The sequence below is a fragment of the Rhizoctonia solani genome, chromosome 4 (genome assembly GCF_016906535.1).
Source record: "Rhizoctonia solani chromosome 4, complete sequence".
NCBI lineage: Eukaryota > Fungi > Basidiomycota > Agaricomycetes > Cantharellales > Ceratobasidiaceae > Rhizoctonia > Rhizoctonia solani.
This window is the reverse complement of record NC_057373.1, coordinates 2,243,060-2,262,253: the sequence shown is the minus strand read 5'-3', so window position 1 is coordinate 2,262,253 and position 19,194 is coordinate 2,243,060. Positions and strand designations below refer to the sequence as shown.

At 50.5% G+C, this 19,194-nt stretch overlaps 7 protein-coding genes across 7 annotated transcripts; 2 read left to right on the top strand and 5 right to left on the bottom strand.

The window, feature by feature from the left end:
* Positions 1-161: 161 nt before the first annotated feature.
* On the bottom strand, positions 162-1,103 carry RhiXN_00751 (glycosyltransferase family 8 protein; the record flags this gene model as incomplete). The annotated part of the gene is made up of 3 exons (XM_043320570.1): positions 162-640; positions 699-891; positions 1,005-1,103. 3 exons carry the CDS (start codon positions 1,101-1,103, stop codon positions 162-164), a joined length of 771 nt encoding a protein of 256 aa, XP_043179582.1.
* A 1,366-nt stretch (positions 1,104-2,469) lies between these two features.
* RhiXN_00750 (uncharacterized protein) lies at positions 2,470-5,265 on the bottom strand (the record flags this gene model as incomplete). The annotated part of the gene is made up of 8 exons (XM_043320569.1): positions 2,470-2,633; positions 2,716-2,872; positions 3,022-3,174; positions 3,254-3,389; positions 3,444-3,720; positions 3,778-3,888; positions 3,940-4,451; positions 4,499-5,265. 8 exons carry the CDS (start codon positions 5,263-5,265, stop codon positions 2,470-2,472), a joined length of 2,277 nt encoding a protein of 758 aa, XP_043179581.1.
* A 160-nt stretch (positions 5,266-5,425) lies between these two features.
* RhiXN_00749 (Serine/arginine repetitive matrix protein) lies at positions 5,426-7,115 on the top strand (the record flags this gene model as incomplete). Its single annotated transcript, XM_043320568.1, has 8 exons — positions 5,426-5,467; positions 5,527-5,730; positions 5,805-6,035; positions 6,098-6,232; positions 6,392-6,490; positions 6,546-6,733; positions 6,783-7,059; positions 7,113-7,115. 8 exons carry the CDS (start codon positions 5,426-5,428, stop codon positions 7,113-7,115), a joined length of 1,179 nt encoding a protein of 392 aa, XP_043179580.1.
* A 2,297-nt stretch (positions 7,116-9,412) lies between these two features.
* RhiXN_00748 (protein phosphatase PP2A regulatory subunit A) lies at positions 9,413-12,789 on the top strand (the record flags this gene model as incomplete). Its single annotated transcript, XM_043320567.1, has 10 exons — positions 9,413-9,733; positions 9,801-10,046; positions 10,097-10,333; positions 10,390-10,504; positions 10,558-10,803; positions 10,855-11,192; positions 11,242-11,521; positions 11,917-12,238; positions 12,326-12,457; positions 12,627-12,789. 10 exons carry the CDS (start codon positions 9,413-9,415, stop codon positions 12,787-12,789), a joined length of 2,400 nt encoding a protein of 799 aa, XP_043179579.1.
* A 1,239-nt stretch (positions 12,790-14,028) lies between these two features.
* Positions 14,029-15,308, bottom strand: RhiXN_00747 (uncharacterized protein; the record flags this gene model as incomplete). The annotated part of the gene is made up of 3 exons (XM_043320566.1): positions 14,029-14,564; positions 14,609-15,118; positions 15,170-15,308. 3 exons carry the CDS (start codon positions 15,306-15,308, stop codon positions 14,029-14,031), a joined length of 1,185 nt encoding a protein of 394 aa, XP_043179578.1.
* Positions 15,309-15,658: 350 nt separating this feature from the next.
* On the bottom strand, positions 15,659-17,568 carry RhiXN_00746 (uncharacterized protein; the record flags this gene model as incomplete). Its single annotated transcript, XM_043320565.1, has 7 exons — positions 15,659-15,862; positions 15,921-16,048; positions 16,110-16,262; positions 16,321-16,402; positions 16,459-16,725; positions 16,794-17,038; positions 17,319-17,568. The coding sequence occupies 7 exons, from the start codon at positions 17,566-17,568 to the stop codon at positions 15,659-15,661; spliced, it is 1,329 nt and encodes a 442-aa protein (XP_043179577.1).
* Positions 17,569-18,534: 966 nt separating this feature from the next.
* On the bottom strand, positions 18,535-19,161 carry RhiXN_00745 (anaphase-promoting complex subunit 4; the record flags this gene model as incomplete). The annotated part of the gene is made up of 1 exon (XM_043320564.1): positions 18,535-19,161. One exon carries the CDS (start codon positions 19,159-19,161, stop codon positions 18,535-18,537), a length of 627 nt encoding a protein of 208 aa, XP_043179576.1.
* Between the last annotated feature and the right edge of the window lie 33 nt (positions 19,162-19,194).

Here is a 19,194-nt window from a genome sequence, read left to right as displayed (position 1 = left end):
TAGTTGTAGTTAGCTAAATGTTAAACATAAAATATCAAAACAATATCCATGTCTGCTGAGTATGAATGTGAAACCTTAATAAATATCTTAACCGACGCTATTGCTGCTATAGATACGCCCTAGCATGTGCTTATATCAACAATGGATAAAATACATGCGTCTCAGCTCGGCATACCCTTGGAACCAAGGGAAGTCAGGTCGACGACAAGCTCCCACCACTGTTCTTCCTTCTTTTCAGCTTCGAGTCTTCTCCACTCATCCCACCACCACCCGTGTATAACATGAAATTGCTCATCGAGCTTTTCCGTATCTTCCGGAAGAACCCATGGTTTATCCTTGAATATATAATGCACATTGCGAATGTTCTCGTCTCTCCATATTGCACTGTGACACTTCAGCATAGGCTTCAATGCATTGTACTCGTATCCCAAGAATTTAACCCGGTTCTTGAAGTGACTTGAAAGGAAGTCCTGGTCCGGAAAGCCATATCTGGTGACATTAGGATCATTATGGAGGCCATCGATAATTTCGTCATTGAGTTTTTCGGTCGGATTAAGCACCACAATGCCCGAATTGATCGAATGCAGGGTAATTCCTGACTCTGGGAGAGGCTGAAAGGCCGTGCAAAGTGCGTCGGGCCCTGGTCCAGCGGGTTTGGAGTACGTATGACCACAATTTATGGGAATCCTATAACACACGCACGCCCGTGTTAGTAAATGTCATCAAAACATTAGTATCAAGGGCCCGCCAGTAAGAAGGATAGTGCGTTATATGCATAGGATTGCAAGTACACGCATGCGCAGCCGCAATCCATCCCTCCTCAAGTGGAACATCGAACAAATCGTCCATATTCTTTCTTACCAACATGTCGGAATCAATCAACACAAGCCGCTGTGTTAAGTACACTCCAGTCAGTAATTGCGCCCAGCTGGGTATTGGCTAGATATATATGAATCCTTGGGTTTATAACCCAGACTTGCCTCGTATTCAGTCAACCCAAATACCCTCAGTTTGCCCCGGGAATCGACGAATCGAGCGTCGGCGCCTGTGTATCCCCCGTCTTGAGAAACTAGACAATCGACCTCGTGCAGAATAATCCCCATGCTTGTTAGGATGTCTCGGTATTCTTGAGGAAGACTCTCGGCGGGGTCGTTTTTCTTTAATGGGTTCACCATAGCCACCACAGGATACCCTGTCCCATGATGCTTTAACGACCAAAAGAGGACTAAAACGCCCACGACATAGGTTTTCTTATCAGACGACTAATAACGAACAAAACGACGATTTTAGATATCAACAAACATTGGTCGCGAGCGTCACCCAGGCCTTTTTGACACTGGTATTTCTGGTTCCTTCAATGCTGGTTGACATTTTGAACTCCACAGCTCTTCGTGGTTAGGGTAGTACGGAATCGACCTCTCGCCGGGTTGTCGATTTAATTCGCCAGGAATTCGAAGTAGAAGACGGCTCGAGTGGGGCTCGACGAATCCAGATCGGATGTTATCTAATAACCCGTGTGCTGCATATAAGTGTGACGGTATGTCAAATGTCCATAAAACAAAGTCAAACCCTAGTATCTTGCGCAGAATGGGAACAGATCGACCTAGGCTAACCTATTACCGTACGGAGTAGTACCCGTCAAAATAATATCATGCATACAGTTAAGTATCTAGAAGTCTTGTTGGTAACTGTGCACTTGATAACTGCGCATATACCCTCGTCGTCTCCTTTATATAAGCGCGTCTCCCTACTCGAACCTGATAATCCAAGAAACTACGCGCCACCCTCCCAATTCGGTACCGAGAAAGTACATAAAGAGCCCCTCGTACCTGAATATATGCGCATATGTACGTACGTACCTGGATGCTACATTATTTAGACATAACCCCTGATGAGCTCGATAAGCTCGATGAGGTTTAAACCGCAAGCGAATCTTGACCCGAATATCATATGTCTAAATCAATCAATTTGATCGCATTGTACATACTGTATTCAGATAAAGGTTCGCGATAATGAAACAATAGATACACATATAATTCATTTAACCAGACACGACTCGGGATTAGTCGAATGATAAGCAAATAAAAGACCCCTTTAGGGTCGAAACGTAAAAAGAAAAAAGTCAGTTCAGGAAGTTTTACTCAAACGAAACGAGCAAGACGATGGTGATGTCACTGGATGAGAGTGTCTGCGAACGAAGAAACTAGCGGAAAGGTAACATATGTCTAGTGAACGAAGAAAGAAAAGAAGAAAAGAAAGAGCGGAAGAAACAGAAACAGAACAGAAAGAGTTCCATGCGTGCAAGCGGGTGAAATTCCTTCACCGCCCTGCACGCAAGGACGTTGAATGAAAAGGTTTTGCACACAGGGAACGACAACGAGAACATCTCGTACGCTGGGGCGAATCTCGTACACAAACGCGGGGAGGAGAAATAGAGTGGTATGCCACCCGATTGGCTTTCACAGACCATTAGCAGGGTCTTGGCTTCGGTTTGCCCCACAGCTCCTTAATATTCATCCCTTTGCGCTGCCCACTCCTCGCGGCCTCCATCAAATCCCACCCAAGCCTGACCTGCAGGGTCTGTAGGTACGCCTTGGTTGTCGTCTTTTCCAGGTCGGTCGCACGAGCATCCACTAAAACACAACAACGTTAGCCGCTGTTCTCCAAGAACTGAAAATACCAAGTGGCTAAACGATAAAAAGAAACAAGACTCACAGATCCGCCCGTGCACATCCGTCAAATACCCAATGACTTCAGCAATCGTGCTGTCGATCGGCACGCCCGCTTGATACTTGACTGATCTCCCGGCGTTTCGTTCGGCCTGGACGAGCGCCCCAATATCCCACATTGCAATGTCCAACAGCTGAGCAGCCTGCAAGAGGTCTGAATAATCAGTTTCGGTGTAATGTGAATCGTATGTGTATAGGAGTTTATTCTATCAAGTGGTGGGTGGGATGTATATTGTTCCTGTTTGAATTTATCAGTCGAGTTGCTGGGAAACAGGAAAGAGCAAGGACATACAGGAGAGACACCCGTCAGGCCTTGGTTATCCAAAAACGCGATAGACAACCACATGCATAGCAAGACTCCAATGGGTCGAGTACCTCTAATGACCCTAATCACCAAATCTCGCTTTTGTTGAATGGGAAGTCCGGTAAAGGCGGAAAAGAGCGACTGGCACAGTGACAATTGCTGTAAAAATCCAATTTCATAAGCAATTAATTTGTTGGAAATGCGGCAATAGGAGACGCACGGATTCGGGAGATTTGGCCTTGGTGATCCAGCATTGCTCGACCACTTCCGCAATCTCGGAACGTGTCCCAACCTGCAGGGCCGGGTCGAGTCCGAGTAAGCAGAGAACGACAATCACAGGGAAGATATTCTTAGCCCTATAGAAATCAAGTTAGAGTTTTATGGCTAGCTGCTTTGTGACGAATAGATACCTCGGCGCAAGGGCTCTGAGCAACTGGGCACAGAGCCAAATTCTGGAGTTCCTTTCGTGCCCAGTGGTCGAAGCATACTTCGGCTCGGTTTGTAATTCGCCAAGAATGGAACGGGCAAGATAAACACCGTCACCGGGGGGTCCAGCTCGTAGAGCACAGCGTGCAGCGTGCATTGCACACCGGTCGTGGGCGTCCGAGTCTTCCAGGTATCTCACGAGGCATACAGCCTGTTGCTGAGCATATCGCGCGGTCCGGCTTGAAGTGGGTGAAAGGGTGACTGTCAAAAGGATGAATACCGGAATGGTTAGATTAAAATGTAATATGGTAAGCTTACCAAGTTCGACTAGCCACTTGATAACCCTTTCCAGCGCGGCTCGCTCGGATGGATTGGAAAATGCAATCTCGACGAGGTTACTATTTAGTATTTCCGCGAGAGCATCGTAATCTGTAAACCCATTAGGCCAAGTGTGGCGGAGCGAAAGAGGGAGTACCATACCCTGGGCATGCACCTTGACTGTAATCCATCCCCAAACCTTTTTTGCGAGCGGGGTAGTGAGAATCCCTTCGAGGCCGTGCGGAAGTTCGGCCAACATCTTGCCACTGGGCTGCTCGGTTGCAAACACACGCCATCCAAAGTCGATGTTTCCTGTGCTTCCGGCTCGACGGACGCGTTCTGCCTCGGCTGCAAAGCCACTTTCTGCCAGTTGATTAAGGGCCGCATTGGATTCCTGTGAGCCACCCTCGGGATCATCGAAACTGGCATCGGGGTCGCGCAAGAGTGCGGCGTTGGCTACGTCGAAGATCGTCTGGCGTGATCCGTCGGGAGCACGCGGGAGAGACTCTTCTCGTTTGGCGCGGGCAGCGTGTTGTTTGACAAGGGCAGCAAATGGATTGGAAGCTGGTTTGGCTTTTGGTTTGGAAGAGACAATCGTGGCTGGGGATAAATTTGGACGTTTGGATTTCCGCGCCGAGCGCCTGACGGCTTTCGGAGATGGTGTAGATGAGGCACTGACGGACAATTAGGGGGAATTAGAGTGGAATGGTGATGTACATACCGGCGCTTGTGCGGTTGGGCCGTGTTGCCAAAGAAGAAATTACCGTCGGGAAGGGAATCCGAGTCGCTATCGTCCAATGGAGAGTGAGATCGCTTGAGGGTGGGGGAAGTGGAGGCTGCATTGGCACGGGCCCTGGCGCGGATGTCGTCGACAATGTGGCGGGTTTTTGAGTCGGGAGAAAGCGGACGTGGTGGAGTGGATATTGCCGGAGTGGGTGGCTCGACAGACGAGAGAGATGTCGAGGGGGATGACATGTGAAATATAGGGATAGACTCGAGTGTTTCAAGGTCATCGTCGATCATAGGTTCTGCATCATCTTTCTGGCTACTGGGAACTTCATCGGTGTCGGAGGGATCGCAGTAGTCGTCGGCAGTCCAATAGCACGGTGGCGATGTTCTGCGGCGCTTGTCGCGGCTGCGCAGGGGCGAAGGACCTTTGATACGTCCAGGAGGCATGCGGGGGGGAGTGAGAGGCACAAACGTGCGTGTGCGCGGTGGAGGGGGAACAGTAGGAGCAGGTGTGACGCTGGCGCTAATGCGGCTAGAGCGACGAGGTGTGGGTGGATTCTCGTCAGCAACAGACGAAAGACTCGAGCTCCCAAACGATTTCTTAGTCTCTAGTCCAGGTCGATTTGTATCCGGCTCATCATCTTCCCGCTTAACCCCGGTCCCCCGGTTCACCGCTTGTCCATGACTCATCAAGAAATAGTTGGTCAGCGCCACCTGGTTTATTCCACTTTTTTCTACCGTTTTCTTGCGTCCCGCCATTGTCGCTTCGAGCTTGGTCGTCGTCGCCGATGAGATACGCGTTACTCGAAGCCTTGATTCCCCACGGCACGTGAGCAACAGAGTCAAAACGTCACAAACATAAGATATCACGTGACCAGGCACGCACTTCATTGCTCCGCACTTTGACCTATTCCTCATCATGGCCGATGCTGGATTCTTCAAGGGGACGTCTGCCGAGCAGGTAATTGCTTATTTTATCATCCATTGTTCTCAGCTCCAACTAACTCATGGCATTATTAGGATCGGCGCTTCGCCGATAAAGAACACCGTCTACTCAAGTCGATCAAGTTTCCCCCAGAGTTTGACCGTAAAGTTGACATGCGCAAGGTCGAACTCTCGGTCATGCGCCCGTGGATAACGAAAAAAGTGGTCGAACTCGTTGGATTTGAGGACGAGGTCGTGGTCGAGTATGTCATGGGGCTTTTGGAGGACCGGTCGAAGCCTGTGAGTACCACCTTGTTCACCTGGCTACTCACCTTGACTTTTATTTATTTATTTGTTTTTTTTCGTCACCATAGCCCGACCCAAAAGTCATGCAAATTAACCTTACTGGGTTCTTGGAATCCAAGACTCCGGCCTTCATGTCGTCGCTCTGGGCCCTCTTGCTTGAAGCACAAGATTCCCCCGCAGGAGTCCCCGCATCGTTCGTGCAAGAAAAGAAAGAAGAGCTCAGACAAAAGCACGAGGCCGACGAACGGGCTCTTGCAGAAGCCAGGCGTAGGGGCGAGCATGATTTGCGTCTGGACGAGGTCAGTCATTTTTTTTTGGGGGTTGAAATGTCAAAACCGAGACCGACTGTGGTACACGATAGATTCGTCAACGCGAAAGAGGTGAGAGGCGCGGCCGAGGCGGTGGGCGCGGTGGAGGAGACTCGTTCCGTGGTAGAGGTCGCGACTCGGGATGGGGTAATCGTGGTGGCGGTGGTGGAGGTGGTGGACGCGGAGACGTGAGTTCTCATTGAGTTTGGTTTATGGGAACTGGACTGATGGATTCTCCCACTAACTAAATCAATCCATCACATTCTTGGTCGACCAAATTTTACTCGTTCCATCAATGGAATTTGGGTTAACGCATTTTTGTATAATGGAAACTAACATATAGCGAGGTCCGCCACGTCGCCGCTCCATATCTGGAAGTCGAAGCAGGTCCCCGTCTCCACGGAGGCGGTACAGGCGCTCTCCTTCCCCCAGATCTCCATCCCCAGGTGGACGTCGTCGATCTCCTCCGCGCAGAAGACGCTCACCATCTCGTGGTAATAGACGCTCTCCCTCACCCCGTGGTGCCAGGCGTTCACCTTCCCCGAGAGGAAACAGGCGCTCCATAACCCCTCCTCCTCGTGGAGGCGGAAGGAGACGTTCTCCCTATCGTCGCCGCTCGCCATCAAGGACTCCATCCGCGAGATCGAGGAGCGGATCTCCACCCCCAAAGCGAAGGGATTCGCCCGTTCGTAATAGAAGAGACGATTCTCCCCGTCGTCGGGATGACTCGCGCAGAAGAGACGACACACCACCTCGTAGAAGAGACGGTTCTTCACGCAGGAGAGATAGTTCTCCGCGCAGAAGAGACGATTCTAGAAAAAGGGGCGATTCGCCACCGCCGCCACCGTCACGCAGACGGGACTCGCCCCGTCGAACGACTTCACGTTCACCTTCTCCCAACGCACGCAAACGCCAAAGAAGCGAACCTGGAGTCGATGTCGAACCGCTGAGCATCAAGGGAGCTGCATCTGGGAAGAAGAGTCGATGGGGCGAGGGGCAGGATGAGAAAGACGACGTGAGTTGATTTTTTTGAAAAATAACGGGATAGGCAAGGGTTGACAAATAAAGTAACTAGGAAAAGACGGTAAATACACGGGTGGAGAATGAGCTTAGAGAGAACCTACTGAGACAAAAGGTCGAAAGGAGCAGAAAGGGCAGGAAGGGAAGTGTAGGTAGTGGTTGAGGTGTACTTATTACAAGGGTTTTGCGTTAATTGTACCCATTGCTTTCTTGTCAATGGATTGGTGATAAAACTGGGAATATAGTGCTTAAGAAAACGCCATGACCAGGCAATTCGGTTCTGAATATGATTGTTGTAACGGCCTGAGAGTAGGGCTGTGATTTCAGGGGTGACACCCTATGATCGTTCTTACTCTACTCGATGGTTGGAATTAAGGTATCGATCGAGGTCCCGCCACTATAATTAACACATATTACCAGGAGGTAAACCTAGATTGTGGAACTGAAAGGTACGGATATTAACCAGCCGCGCGCCATGATTGGTTCATACCACCTGTTTCACAATGATATCACCAGAGGGATCCGGGATGTGGCGGCCACTTGAATTAACTTACGAGGTGTCATCAATATAATCGGGCTGAATGCGACCAAATGCTCCACTTTGCGCATCTTGGTGACATTGAGGGTTCCAGCGTCACAGAAGATTGACGCTTTGAAGCTAAATTACAGGACCTCAAGAGTTTTGAACCCCTACTTGAATGCGCCACACCTTGAACCATAGAGGGTTCTAATTTCACCGCATACAGTTCATGAGTTGCCAGAGGAATTCTGAACGTAATGGTTCTGTGCATACTAAAAGGGGGAGGATCGTTTTATACCTAAGATCCACCAACGTAATTCAACCAAGGTATTAGGAACATAAAACGTGTGGTTTGCTGGGCAAGACACCTTGTGGTTCGCTCATCAAAGAGGTACCATGGAATAAGGTAAATACATGTGGAGATCGACCCGTACAGTCAGCCCTCGGCCATAGGGCTGACATTCCTCCATTGCATAATGATAGTTCCACAGGTATTGAAACAATCTTACTCAATAGCACAAGTAAAAAAACATCCTCAAATGACAAAGTGTTGAATTTCCAAGGCAAGGTCACCGCCTGAAGCCTGTCTTGCAATAAGTACAAAACACGATTCTACCACCTTATGGAATCAACAATGCACTTGCGATATGGACAACAATGCTACACGGTTTTGCTTCTATAGGAATAGACCCGGATTCTAATATCCTGGGACTACTGTTAAGCTCAAATAAGAACGTCGAACAAGGCATGGTTTCTCCGTGTCCTTCAAGTTCGAGCCCACGTATCAATGGTCAACCTCGAATCCTCGGTCAGATTCAGATAATAAACATCACTCTGGCGCCGAAGCCAGTGCCAGACTTGATGTATCGATCTGCACCAAGCATCGGTGTCGGGCAAACGTGCGGGTACCGTGACAGCTCTGGTATATCATCATGCGAACATCGGGGACTGAAAACCAATCGTATCAGGCTGAACTGTATGTCGATAACATCAAACGATGATAGGTCCGTCAAAAAGCACTGAATCCCGTTCATGCTATATCATCACTGGCATCATGCCCACCCCGAACGAAGCCGTCAGGACTTTCGAGCACAGCATCTGTAATTTTCGTTTTCAGCCTAGCATCGTTCGGTTTGGATAATTCGGTTTAACACGAGGTTTAAGGAGGTCCCTAAATTTAGACTATAAGCGTCGTAGTGAGGATAGGTTCTAGCCCTATGTGAAGATGAGGCTTTCTCAAGGGGCGCAAAGGGATGTTGCGGATAGGTCCGTGAAAACGTCGAGAAGAGGCTACATGCGCGCGTCGATCCTATTCATGTTTGCCTTTGATGAAATTGGCGGACCAGAATGCACTTAACTGGAAGGGTGTGGGTATAGTTGCGCATGTACGAGGTACTTGAAAATGACCACTGGACTCCCAAACTCGGGGCGGTCATTGAACATGCGACAAACGGCAAGCTTACATGCAATAAGACCGGGCCGGACCCGGTATATGGTTGCAGATATAGGTGTTACGGAAGTAATTAGTTTAGATCAGTCTTACCATGGGTTTGTAGTGTGTAAGAAGATGATTTTCAGGCGTGGTCGTTCAATCGCGGGTCTTGGCGCTTGTTTCAGTCGAGAGCGCTAGAGAGCGGCCAAACACAAACAACCGCCAACCCTTGCCCCACTTTCACCCATACACGGGTTACATACACGCGATTACCGATTATTACCAGTTCTTGCCACGACCTCGTATCACGCATAATTATCAATTCTCCTGACCGTGACTAGACCCGAGGCAAGTGAATATTACACTTGAGCAGATAGTGTGCTTATCGCCTACAGAATGGACACCCAAGGCCAGGATGAACTCTACCCGATTGCGATCCTTATGGATGAGCTCAAGTCTGAGGATGTCCAGCTCCGTCTGAATGCTATCCACCGCGTGTCAACTATTGCACTTGCCCTTGGCCCCCAGCGCGCACGCGACGAACTAGTGCCCTTCCTACTCGACTCCCTCGACGACGAAGACGAGGTTCTGGTCGCTATTGGTGAGGAACTTGGCAATGGGCTTGAGGAATACATTGGTGGCCGCGAATATGCACACCTACTATTACCCGTTCTTGAGAAATTGTCGACAATGGAGGAGACCTTGGTACGCGACAAGGTACGCGTAACTGCGCTATGCGTGTAACTTTTTTGAGTCAAGCATTTTGCTATTTATGTCCATTTAGGCGACAGAATCGATTAACAAGATTGCCGGGCTATTATCTGCGCGCCAGGTTGAAGAGTATCTCGTACCTATGGTTCGCAAGCTCTCGAGTGGTGACTGGTTTACTTCTCGGACTTCTGCGGCCGCACTATATGTATCCGCATACCCTTCCTCCGCATCGCATAAGGATGAGCTTAGAAAACTCTACTCGAGTCTTGCGCACGATGATACTCCCATGGTCAGGCGAGCAGCCGCCAAGGGACTCGGTGTGCGTCGCATCCACCCATACGCACCCACAAATACTAACCAAGAGCACAGCCGTTTATCAAGAAGCTCTCCAAGGAACATTTACTCTCTGAAGGCTTGCCTATTTACAAAAAGCTGGCATCCGACGATCAAGATTCAGTCCGTTTGTTGACAGTCGAGGCCCTCATCGCTATCGCGGAACAACTCAAGCCTGCAGAGGTCAAAGAACAATTGCTGTCTCAGATTCGACAAGCTGTCTCAGACAAGAGCTGGAGAGTCAGGTATATGGTTGCCAACAATTTTGTGAAGGTTTGTATGATATACTGGTCTAGGGGTTAACGGTCACTTACGTAGGAGCTATGTAGCTGGCTTCGGTTGTTGGTCCAGAAATCATCCGAGATGAGATGGTCGGCGCATATGTTCAATTGCTGAAAGATAACGAGGCCGAGGTACGCTCAGCGTCCGCCAGTCAGATTCCTGGTAATTTCGTTTGTACATGAGGACCGGGTTCATGGGCTCACACAACACCCTAGGATTTTCCAAACTGCTTGATCGTGATGTCATCTTGGCTCGTGTCTTGCCTTGCGTGCGTGATCTCTCCACGGACACCTCCCAACATGTTCGGGCTGCTCTCGGAAAGGAGATTGCTGGATTGTCTCCGCTACTCGGCCGGGAAGGCACCATCGATCATCTTTTGCCTCTGTTCATGCACCTATTAAAAGACGAGTTCCCTGAGGTCCGATTGAACTTGATTGGAAAGCTGGAGCAAGTGATTGGGGGTGAGTCAATATTTGATAACCGGATGACGTTTATTTAATCCAAGTGCGCAGTTATCGGTATTGAGATGCTTTCGCAATCGCTCTTGCCCGCGATTATCGAATTGGCCGACGACAAACAATGGCGTGTCCGACAGGCCATTATCGAGTACATCCCTCTTCTTTCGACACAGCTTGGTGTAACATTTTTTGACGACCAACTGAGCAATCTTTGCATGTTGTGGTTGGGCGATAATGTATATAGCATCCGTGAGGCGGCGACAGTCAACCTGAAGCGCCTGACCGAAGTATTTGGGGTTGACTGGGCCAAGACAACCATTATACCCAAAGTACTTGCGATGGCCAATCACAATAATTATCTTCATCGAATGACGACGGTATTTGCGATTGCTGTACGTCCTCGCATCATTTATCATCTTCCCGTACTTATCTATAACCCAGACCATGGCACCAAGCCTGACCGTAGAGGTCATCCGTGATAGCGTTCTCCCAGCTATGCTTCAGCTCGTCACGGATCCTATCCCTAATATCCGTTTCAATATTGCGAAATGCCTTGAAAAGTTAGGTGGCTCCCTTTCTGCTTCTGGCTCGCCCGAGGGTCACGAGGTTGCGCAGCGATCGATTGTGCCTGCTCTTGAAAGTTTGCGCAACGATCCTGACGCAGACGTACGATACTTTGCTACCAGGGCGTTAGAGAAGACATTGGGAGTCCAGGTTCGGTGTAAGTAGATCCCTCTCCTCATCCCCAGAGACTTACTAATTAGCTCGGCTTGTCTACAAGGATAGGATTGTAGAATGTATATAGTAAATTGATTGGGTATCATGGAGATTTTTGTGCATTGAAAAGACATGGATTGTTAGAATGCTCATTGCTCTAAAGATGATGTTTGATCCGACTGAGATTTGTACGTGCATTTCAATAATACCAAATAAAAATAACAGAATTTTTCTTGCTCTTACTCTTCGCCAACGCTTGGAGGCTGAAACATAACGATAGAGTAATGTGCGTGGTTTGTGTCATGATCGTGTTCGTGATCTGACCTCGTTGCAAGCGCAGCTCTCAACCACAATTACCATGTAAGGGTTAATCGTGCCATACATCAAGCAGCATAACAGCCACATCTTCTAATTACTCCCAACCCGTCATCTCGAACACCATCGTGACCACCAGTATCGTCATCTTGTCGATCACCACTTATCCACCGGCTATCATCTTGTTATCCAGCTTTACCAAACAAGCAGCTTATTTCACTACAGCTTCTCCCAAGCTTGCGGTTTACCTGCCCTCGATGATGCGCATTCCGTTCTGGTCGCTTTTACGTCTTGTTTTTCTGCTAGCCCTAGTCTCGGTTACTAAGGAACAAGAAACTGGTCCGCCTATTATCCCATCGCCGATCACGAATACGCTGCCTATTACTACAAGTCCGACCAGTGCCAGGTAAGTCTCACCGGGTGTTGGAATTAGGAGGTAGAGGTGCGATCGGGTGTTTTGGCTACTCACTGATGGATCTACACTTCATCATAGTGTTAGTACACCGACGACGACGATCATACCCACACGTTCTTCCAGCACACAGGCTGGTACTGATGTGGGCACGACTTCAACTCGTGCACCTGGAACGTCTGCCTCGACGTCGGTTTCAGGTAGCCCTAGTGTGTGAGTTTTAAATCACCAGATCATTATCAAGTTTACGTCCTTTCTAATCGTGGACTTATCCTGGGGGTTTCTTATCGACATTGGTCATCGGTATCGAACTATATCGTTGATGTGGGCGGCTCGCCTATTCGACTTGTTCTGACCCTCCAATGGCGCACTGTGGTGCCAGTAGCTCGCCTCTGAGCTTCACCGCTACCTCTGGGAGTGCGAGTGACATCGCTACCCCTTCCCCGACGATCATCCCTAACTCATCGGGCGATCTCAATCGCCCCTGGACGACAATCACCATCGCAGCACTCGGGATCGCTTTTTTGGTCGTCGAGTACGTATAACCCCTTACCCGCTTTTTTTCGAATCGGCGGTTCGGGTATTTCGCTGTAAAACTCAAGCCGCCGGCATCAGCTTTGAACTTTTAGTTACGTTGGGGGGGGGGGGACTGAGGTGAGGTTAAAGCCGGGGTTGTGCTTTCCGCGAGTTAAGCTGTATCCATTAACTATTACATCTGGAGTGTTTATTATCTGGTTTTTTCTTCTTCCCCGAGTGAGCGGGTTGAATGTATGCAGTACCGATACCCTAGTCCCTGGATCAGTACCATCCGTTATCACCGTCCTGAAGTTCATTACGTGCCAAGAGTCCCGATTCATGCGATGAAGTTGGTCATTCTTATAATTAATAAGAACGCACAATATGATACGTCAGCAGGTTTAAGCTCCTGGGTTCTTCTTCGGTTCATTGATAAGGCTGGCCAACCCGGCTCGACTCTAAATCACCCCACACACGCACACAATATTGGCATTACCTAAAAAGGAACATCCGCGCATACATGCAAGTTCGAACATCTCAATCTAACACGTCTCTCGCTAGAGCCGGATTTGGAGAGGAGAAGAACCCCGATGATGGCGCACGTCACTTGTCGCTGTCGCGGCGACCTTGCCAGGACAGGAGATGTCCGGAGTGCTGTGCAAGGACGATATGTTTTATCGCCCACTCCACGATGTCTTGACTGGCTTGGCCCTGGTGGCATGATTTATTAGGTCCGTTGCGTCGGGGAGGGCCCGATCAAATTATTCTAGGGTAGTTCGGGGAGGATGAATTCATTACCGCGAGAAGTCTGTTTGACAGCACGCGGGGTCTCATATAACAAAAATAGAGATATATGAATTGAATGGATTGCAAGCTATCGTAAGGAGAAAAACAGAAACAAAACAAAAAAACATGGGGGCCATAATGCGGGATTCGGAGTCATGGAGGGGGTATTTTACAACGCATGAGAGTTCATATACACTGTACAGAGGATAGGTAGGATAGGTCGTAAAGTGGATCGGGTAAGGAGACACGAGTTAAAGAGACAAGTTGGTGGATGAATACATAGATGCGAGTAGAGAGATGATGGAGAGGGAGAGAGATAGGGAAAGTGTTGTCCAGAACAGAAAAAAAAGATACGAAAATTCGAAGTATTCATATCCCGCAAGACAGCAACAGAGCAAATCAAAAAAAGACAAAGCAAGTGAAAGAAAGGAATCACACGGTCGGGACAAAAAGTCGTTTCGGGAGATCGCTGGATGTTGATCTCAATCTTCGTCGGCTACACCCCTCGTGCTCCGTCTTCGTCGTCGGTCTACTGCACCGTCAAGTGATACACCCAGGGACAACCCACGGGCTTCGAGAACTTCCATTGCAACTCGAGCGGCGTGCTCCGATACACCTCGGTTGGCGCGGGTACGGGTTTTGCGTGCGGTGCCAAAGGCTTGGGCTTTGATAACAGCCAAGGTGTCGGAGAAGGCAGGACCATCGGGGCTGTCGTCGCGGGCACGGCGGCGTTCGCGGCGGGATTCGCTGGAGCCGCCGGTGGAGGGGGTAGGATAGGGATCGCTGCCCGATTGGCGGCGAAGGTGGGAGCGGGAGCGGGTGAGTCGACGTGGTGTCTGGGGGTCCATGGACTCGATTTCCTCCGAGGCTCCATGGTCAGATGCGGAAGCGGGTGTGCTGGGGTGGCGCATGTTCACGACGCTGGGGTCGAACGTGGTGAGAGCACCGGGGGAATTGTGGAAGCGAACCATGGTGTTGCGTTCCATTTGATTCTCGTCACCAAGTTCCGGATGATAATCTGGCCAGAACCTGGTGAGCAGGTCATGGGAGCAGGGGCCGAACCATCATCCATGGACGAATAGGCGTTTCCTCCGCCCATCGAAGCATTCCACTGGGCAGAGCCGTCGTGGTGGTTATCGTTGAAGAGCGGGTAGTTGGCACCAGAAAGCATGATGTTCTGGTTTGCGTAGGCATCGTAGCTGGGGAGTGCGTTCATGGTGTCGGCCGGAGACGGCAGTTGGTGTACCGAGAGTTCACCAGGCTGGGGATAGGTGAGGCCGCGGCCCTGGTAGTCGATAAGAGAGTTGTCCATCTGGACCATGCCGAGCTGTTGCTGGCAGTTGGCGGTCACGAGGGAGCCGTCGGTGTCGGACGAGGCATCGGAGAGCGTTGCCTGGGGATTGCCGCGGTTGTTGAGCGCCCGCCATACTCGCTCCCGCTCCCGTTCAGCCTGGCGCATCGAGTTGATAGTAGCTCGGAGCTCCATGTTCTCTTGCTTGGTCTCCTCGAGCATGTCACGGGCCTCTCGGCAGTTGTTCTGCAGCTGGCGGACAACAAACTCGAGGCGGGTGACTGGGAGGAGGTCAGTGCACTGAAGAGAGGTAGGCAGCAGTAGTAACATACCAGTCTCCTCGAGATTGGCAATGTAGTTGGCGCGGCGAGAGCGAAAGGCAGCCTGGGCATCGGCATTCTTCTTGCGGCGGAGAGTAGCGAGCTCAGTGGGAGAGAGGTCGTCGGCCTTGTTATCGACGGGAGTAGACATGGTGGAGGAGGAGGGGAATGGTGAATCCGACTGGCGGATCGGCTGGATTTGTGCTCTCGAGAAACCAGCCTCGTGGTGGCTGCTGGAGCAGGAAGCTCGCTCGAATGGATCACGTCGCACCTAATCAAGCGCGATGGTAGGCACGCCATGAGTTGGATAATCCAACCCAAGAAGCATGCCCGTGTATGGACTGGCTGCGGGGGTCCCGTTCTTCTGGATGTCTCACTCCTCTAACACACTCCTCTCACAAAACCAAACACGTGCTAAGGGTCTACCCGAAATGAATTATCCAATTGTGTTTGGTGTAACCCATTTCTGTTTATCCTAGGGTCGAGACTGCCGCGAGGCCATCACTCTCGTTCGCTCTCGCTCTCCGCCTCTTCCTCGCCGCCCTCAAGCTCCATATCCAACACTTCTACAACCCCGCCCGAGTCTAGTACACACGCCGTCCGCCGTCCCCGCCGGCCGTTCACGGCCAGCTGAGCCGGTCCCGTTCCACACCCTTGGAGCTCCCGCGAGCGAGCGATTGTTTGAGCCAGTTGCGCCAAACCCACCTGTGCATTAGTTCAGCTTTCAGATCCCCGTTTAACGCGAAAAGGCCCCCCCGCGTACCCTGTCAGTTTCGTGGTAATGCATCACCACTTCAATCAGCCCCTCGCGGGACACCACCTCTTGGCCACCCCAGACATCCTCAGTCCACCCAAGCTCCCTGTAGTATATCATGCCAATATGCGCCCTGCCTTTTGACATGGTATTCAAATCTAATTCGGAGCCGCTCAGCAAGCAAATTCATTAGCTTACCTCGTGTACGAATAATGACAAGGAGTTGATTGTCGTCGAAAAATCCAATGTCAAGGATCTCTACGTCGATGCCATTGACCTTGCACTCGATCACCACACCCGCTCTCTCTTGCGCCTGCGCCTCGTGCTCGGGCCGAATTCTTAGGAGGCACACTGCCGTCCGGACCAGGCCGAACACCCATCACTATATCAGCGCCACGCACCAACTCACAACTCCACCGGAACGCACGATATTCCCTGCCTGAATCCCTCTTGACCCGTGTCACCACGTATGTTTCCGGACGTGCTACCGGCTGTTTGAAATGTATCCTAATCGTACCACAAAAATATTAAGTATATATGCACTCACTTCCTGGGAGGGCCATGTGCACTCGCGCGCAAGTTCTCGTTGTTTCTCGGCTATTTCGCCTTCGTTTTTCGGATCTTCGCTGTCGCCAGCCCGTACAGATACTCCGTCGACTTGAGCACCTCTCGTTGTAGCCCCCGCAGCGACCTCGCATACTTCGGCACACCCCTTTGCAAGTTCATCCACCATCACTAAGATATTCCGCTCCGGATACTCGGCTAGCAACGATCGACCACCCTGGACTTGGGCCGGTTCCTTTCCTTTTCTTACCTAGGGTTTCTCATTTATGTTTCAGTACCACCTTGCACGAGAACGACGTCACAAAGAAACAAACAAACGGTAGCGTCGTCCTTTCCGTCGAGCGCGCGCCTCGCCTGCTCAATTGCCTCCCTCATGGTCGGAGGCGTCGCGTGAGATAGCTCGCCGGGGTACGTCCGAGGTCCGAGGCCTGTGAACCAGGCGGTGAGCGCGCTTTCGAGAAGCCCTTGCTCGATGTATGCCATGGCCTCTAGCGTGTCGTATTGTACTTGTGTCTGTCCAGGCGGGCGCGCATTAAGGTCCGGTTCGATCGCTTTCTGGATCTCTGTGTGGGCGTGGGCGTCGGGAGCGAGGCAAGTTTAGGTTAGCACATGTGAATAGAAGGGTTGAGCGAAATGCGTAATGGAATATAACAAACGGTGTGGAGCAAAAAAGAACAGAACAATGTGCAAACGAGAAAGAAAGAAAATACTCGATTTCCAGTGGCATCAATCAATGAATAAACAAGGAACCATACGCCCCTATTCCATAGGCCTAAAGCCGACACGCAACAAAAGAAACTCTACTTTACAGGCCAAACTGGGGACAAATAAACATACACTCACCGCTCCGCATAAACTTGATAAACTCAACAAACCGGGCAAGTTCCGCATTGGCTTCAATCGCAAGCCACTGGACGTATGCAACCAACCGGTGCGCATGGCTAAGACAACGTTCGATCACCTCCTGCGAAAATCGGAACTGGGCATAGCGGTCAGGCCTATAGAGCCGAGTGTACGGGGCGAGGTATGTCCATATGTGTGTGTGTGCATAGTAGAGATGAGGGCGCGCGCGTGGCGGGGTTAGTGCGTGCATAGGGGTATGTTTGCGCGCATAGAAAGAGGATCAAAAGGGAATAACGGGGTCGTGTGAGCGCAGGGGGGTGTCCAGAGAAGCGTTCGTGCATGTACATATCGAGCCCCCGTGAAGGCATGTGTGTAGAGTCCAGACGTGAGATTGGCGGTTGTTGCGTGTAGAAAGTCCAGATGGTACGTCCAGGCGGAATCCAGACAAACGTTGCGTGTTGTGCAATCCGGCCAGGCGGTTGTCGTTGCGCGTAATCCCGGCGTGTAGGCGTGTAGATGTCGAGGCGCAAAGGGTAGGACAGAAAGAAAAGAACAAAAGTCGGGTCAGCAATGCACACAACTTACACCTGGATCTGGAACGATGAGAAGCATAGTACAGTCACGGGATACGTCTGCGAAGCAACGGCGCAATAATCACCATCCAAGGCAAAGCAAGGGGTAAAATAACCAATGCGATCGACAAGTATTCATGAAGCATAAAGTCAAATCAGGGGCGTGTATGGGTGCCACTCGGAAGCTTGAGATAGACTCGGAGGTAGAAGAGCCTCGTTATGTGACCCGGGCAACTCCAATGATGGACCCACTCATTCGAACTCACCATGCAGCCCACCCTCTGATTTCCTCGAGTATGATTACCACACGTTCAGCAGCGGGTGCGATCCGTTGACTCGTATAATCCCTCATGCGGATCAACGCATGTGAGACCGTTTGTTCCCAGTGATTGATACTCTATCCACACGGTATACAAGTCGATGATAATAACATCCGACATGTTCGGGTAAGAAATTAGAAGCATGTTGGATTAGGACGTAAGAGTAAGAGGATTGCGTGGGTCCAGTTTCGAGAGAGGGAAATAGATGCATGTGTTTCAATGGAAGAAGTTTCGGTAGGTGCATGTAGCCAGTTTCGTACCAAGTTAGGAACATCCCGGGTTTGGTCCGAGTTAAGAAAAGCATTGTTAACGCGTTGCCCGGTTTCAACCAGGGCAAGGGGGCGAGAAGGGCGTGTCCACCAGGCAGCCAGCATTGTTTGGACAGGTTCCCAGATCATCCATCGCGGTGATAACCAGTATGGCAGGAGCGGAAAGCACGGTTTCGCCCGAGTGATCGCCAAAGTGTAGGCACAGCGGTCGATCAGTTTGGACCAGGATCGTGCGAGCGACCGAGCGTGTTAGAAGATCACAGATAGAGCCCCGGAGATTGTATATGCGATTCGCACCAAGAGATCGTATCGTTAGAATGTCAGGATTATCGCCGTCCCACCCAGATCGTAAGGGAACCATGCAGCGTTGTATTGAAGTTGGGCAAAGTGCCATGATAGGAGTCAGTACAATTCGACCAAATCGTAAGTTGTTTGACAGGCCATCCATGTGGGAGCATACCGGTTTGACAGGGGCCAAAGGAGAGTTGAACCGGATCATTTGGAGTCGATCGTAGAGATAGAAAGGGAGGCAGGGGCGTGGTCGAAGTCGTCCAAACAAGAGAAGATAGGTCGGGTTGGAGATGTAGAAGGTATATCCACCGCCAAGTGGTAAAGGCCCCCAGATCCATATTGTGGGATGCCGGAGTGGAAAGTACCGGCCGACGGCGGCGGACCATCCCATTGGCAAAGATTTCAAACGATATAATTGAGCAGG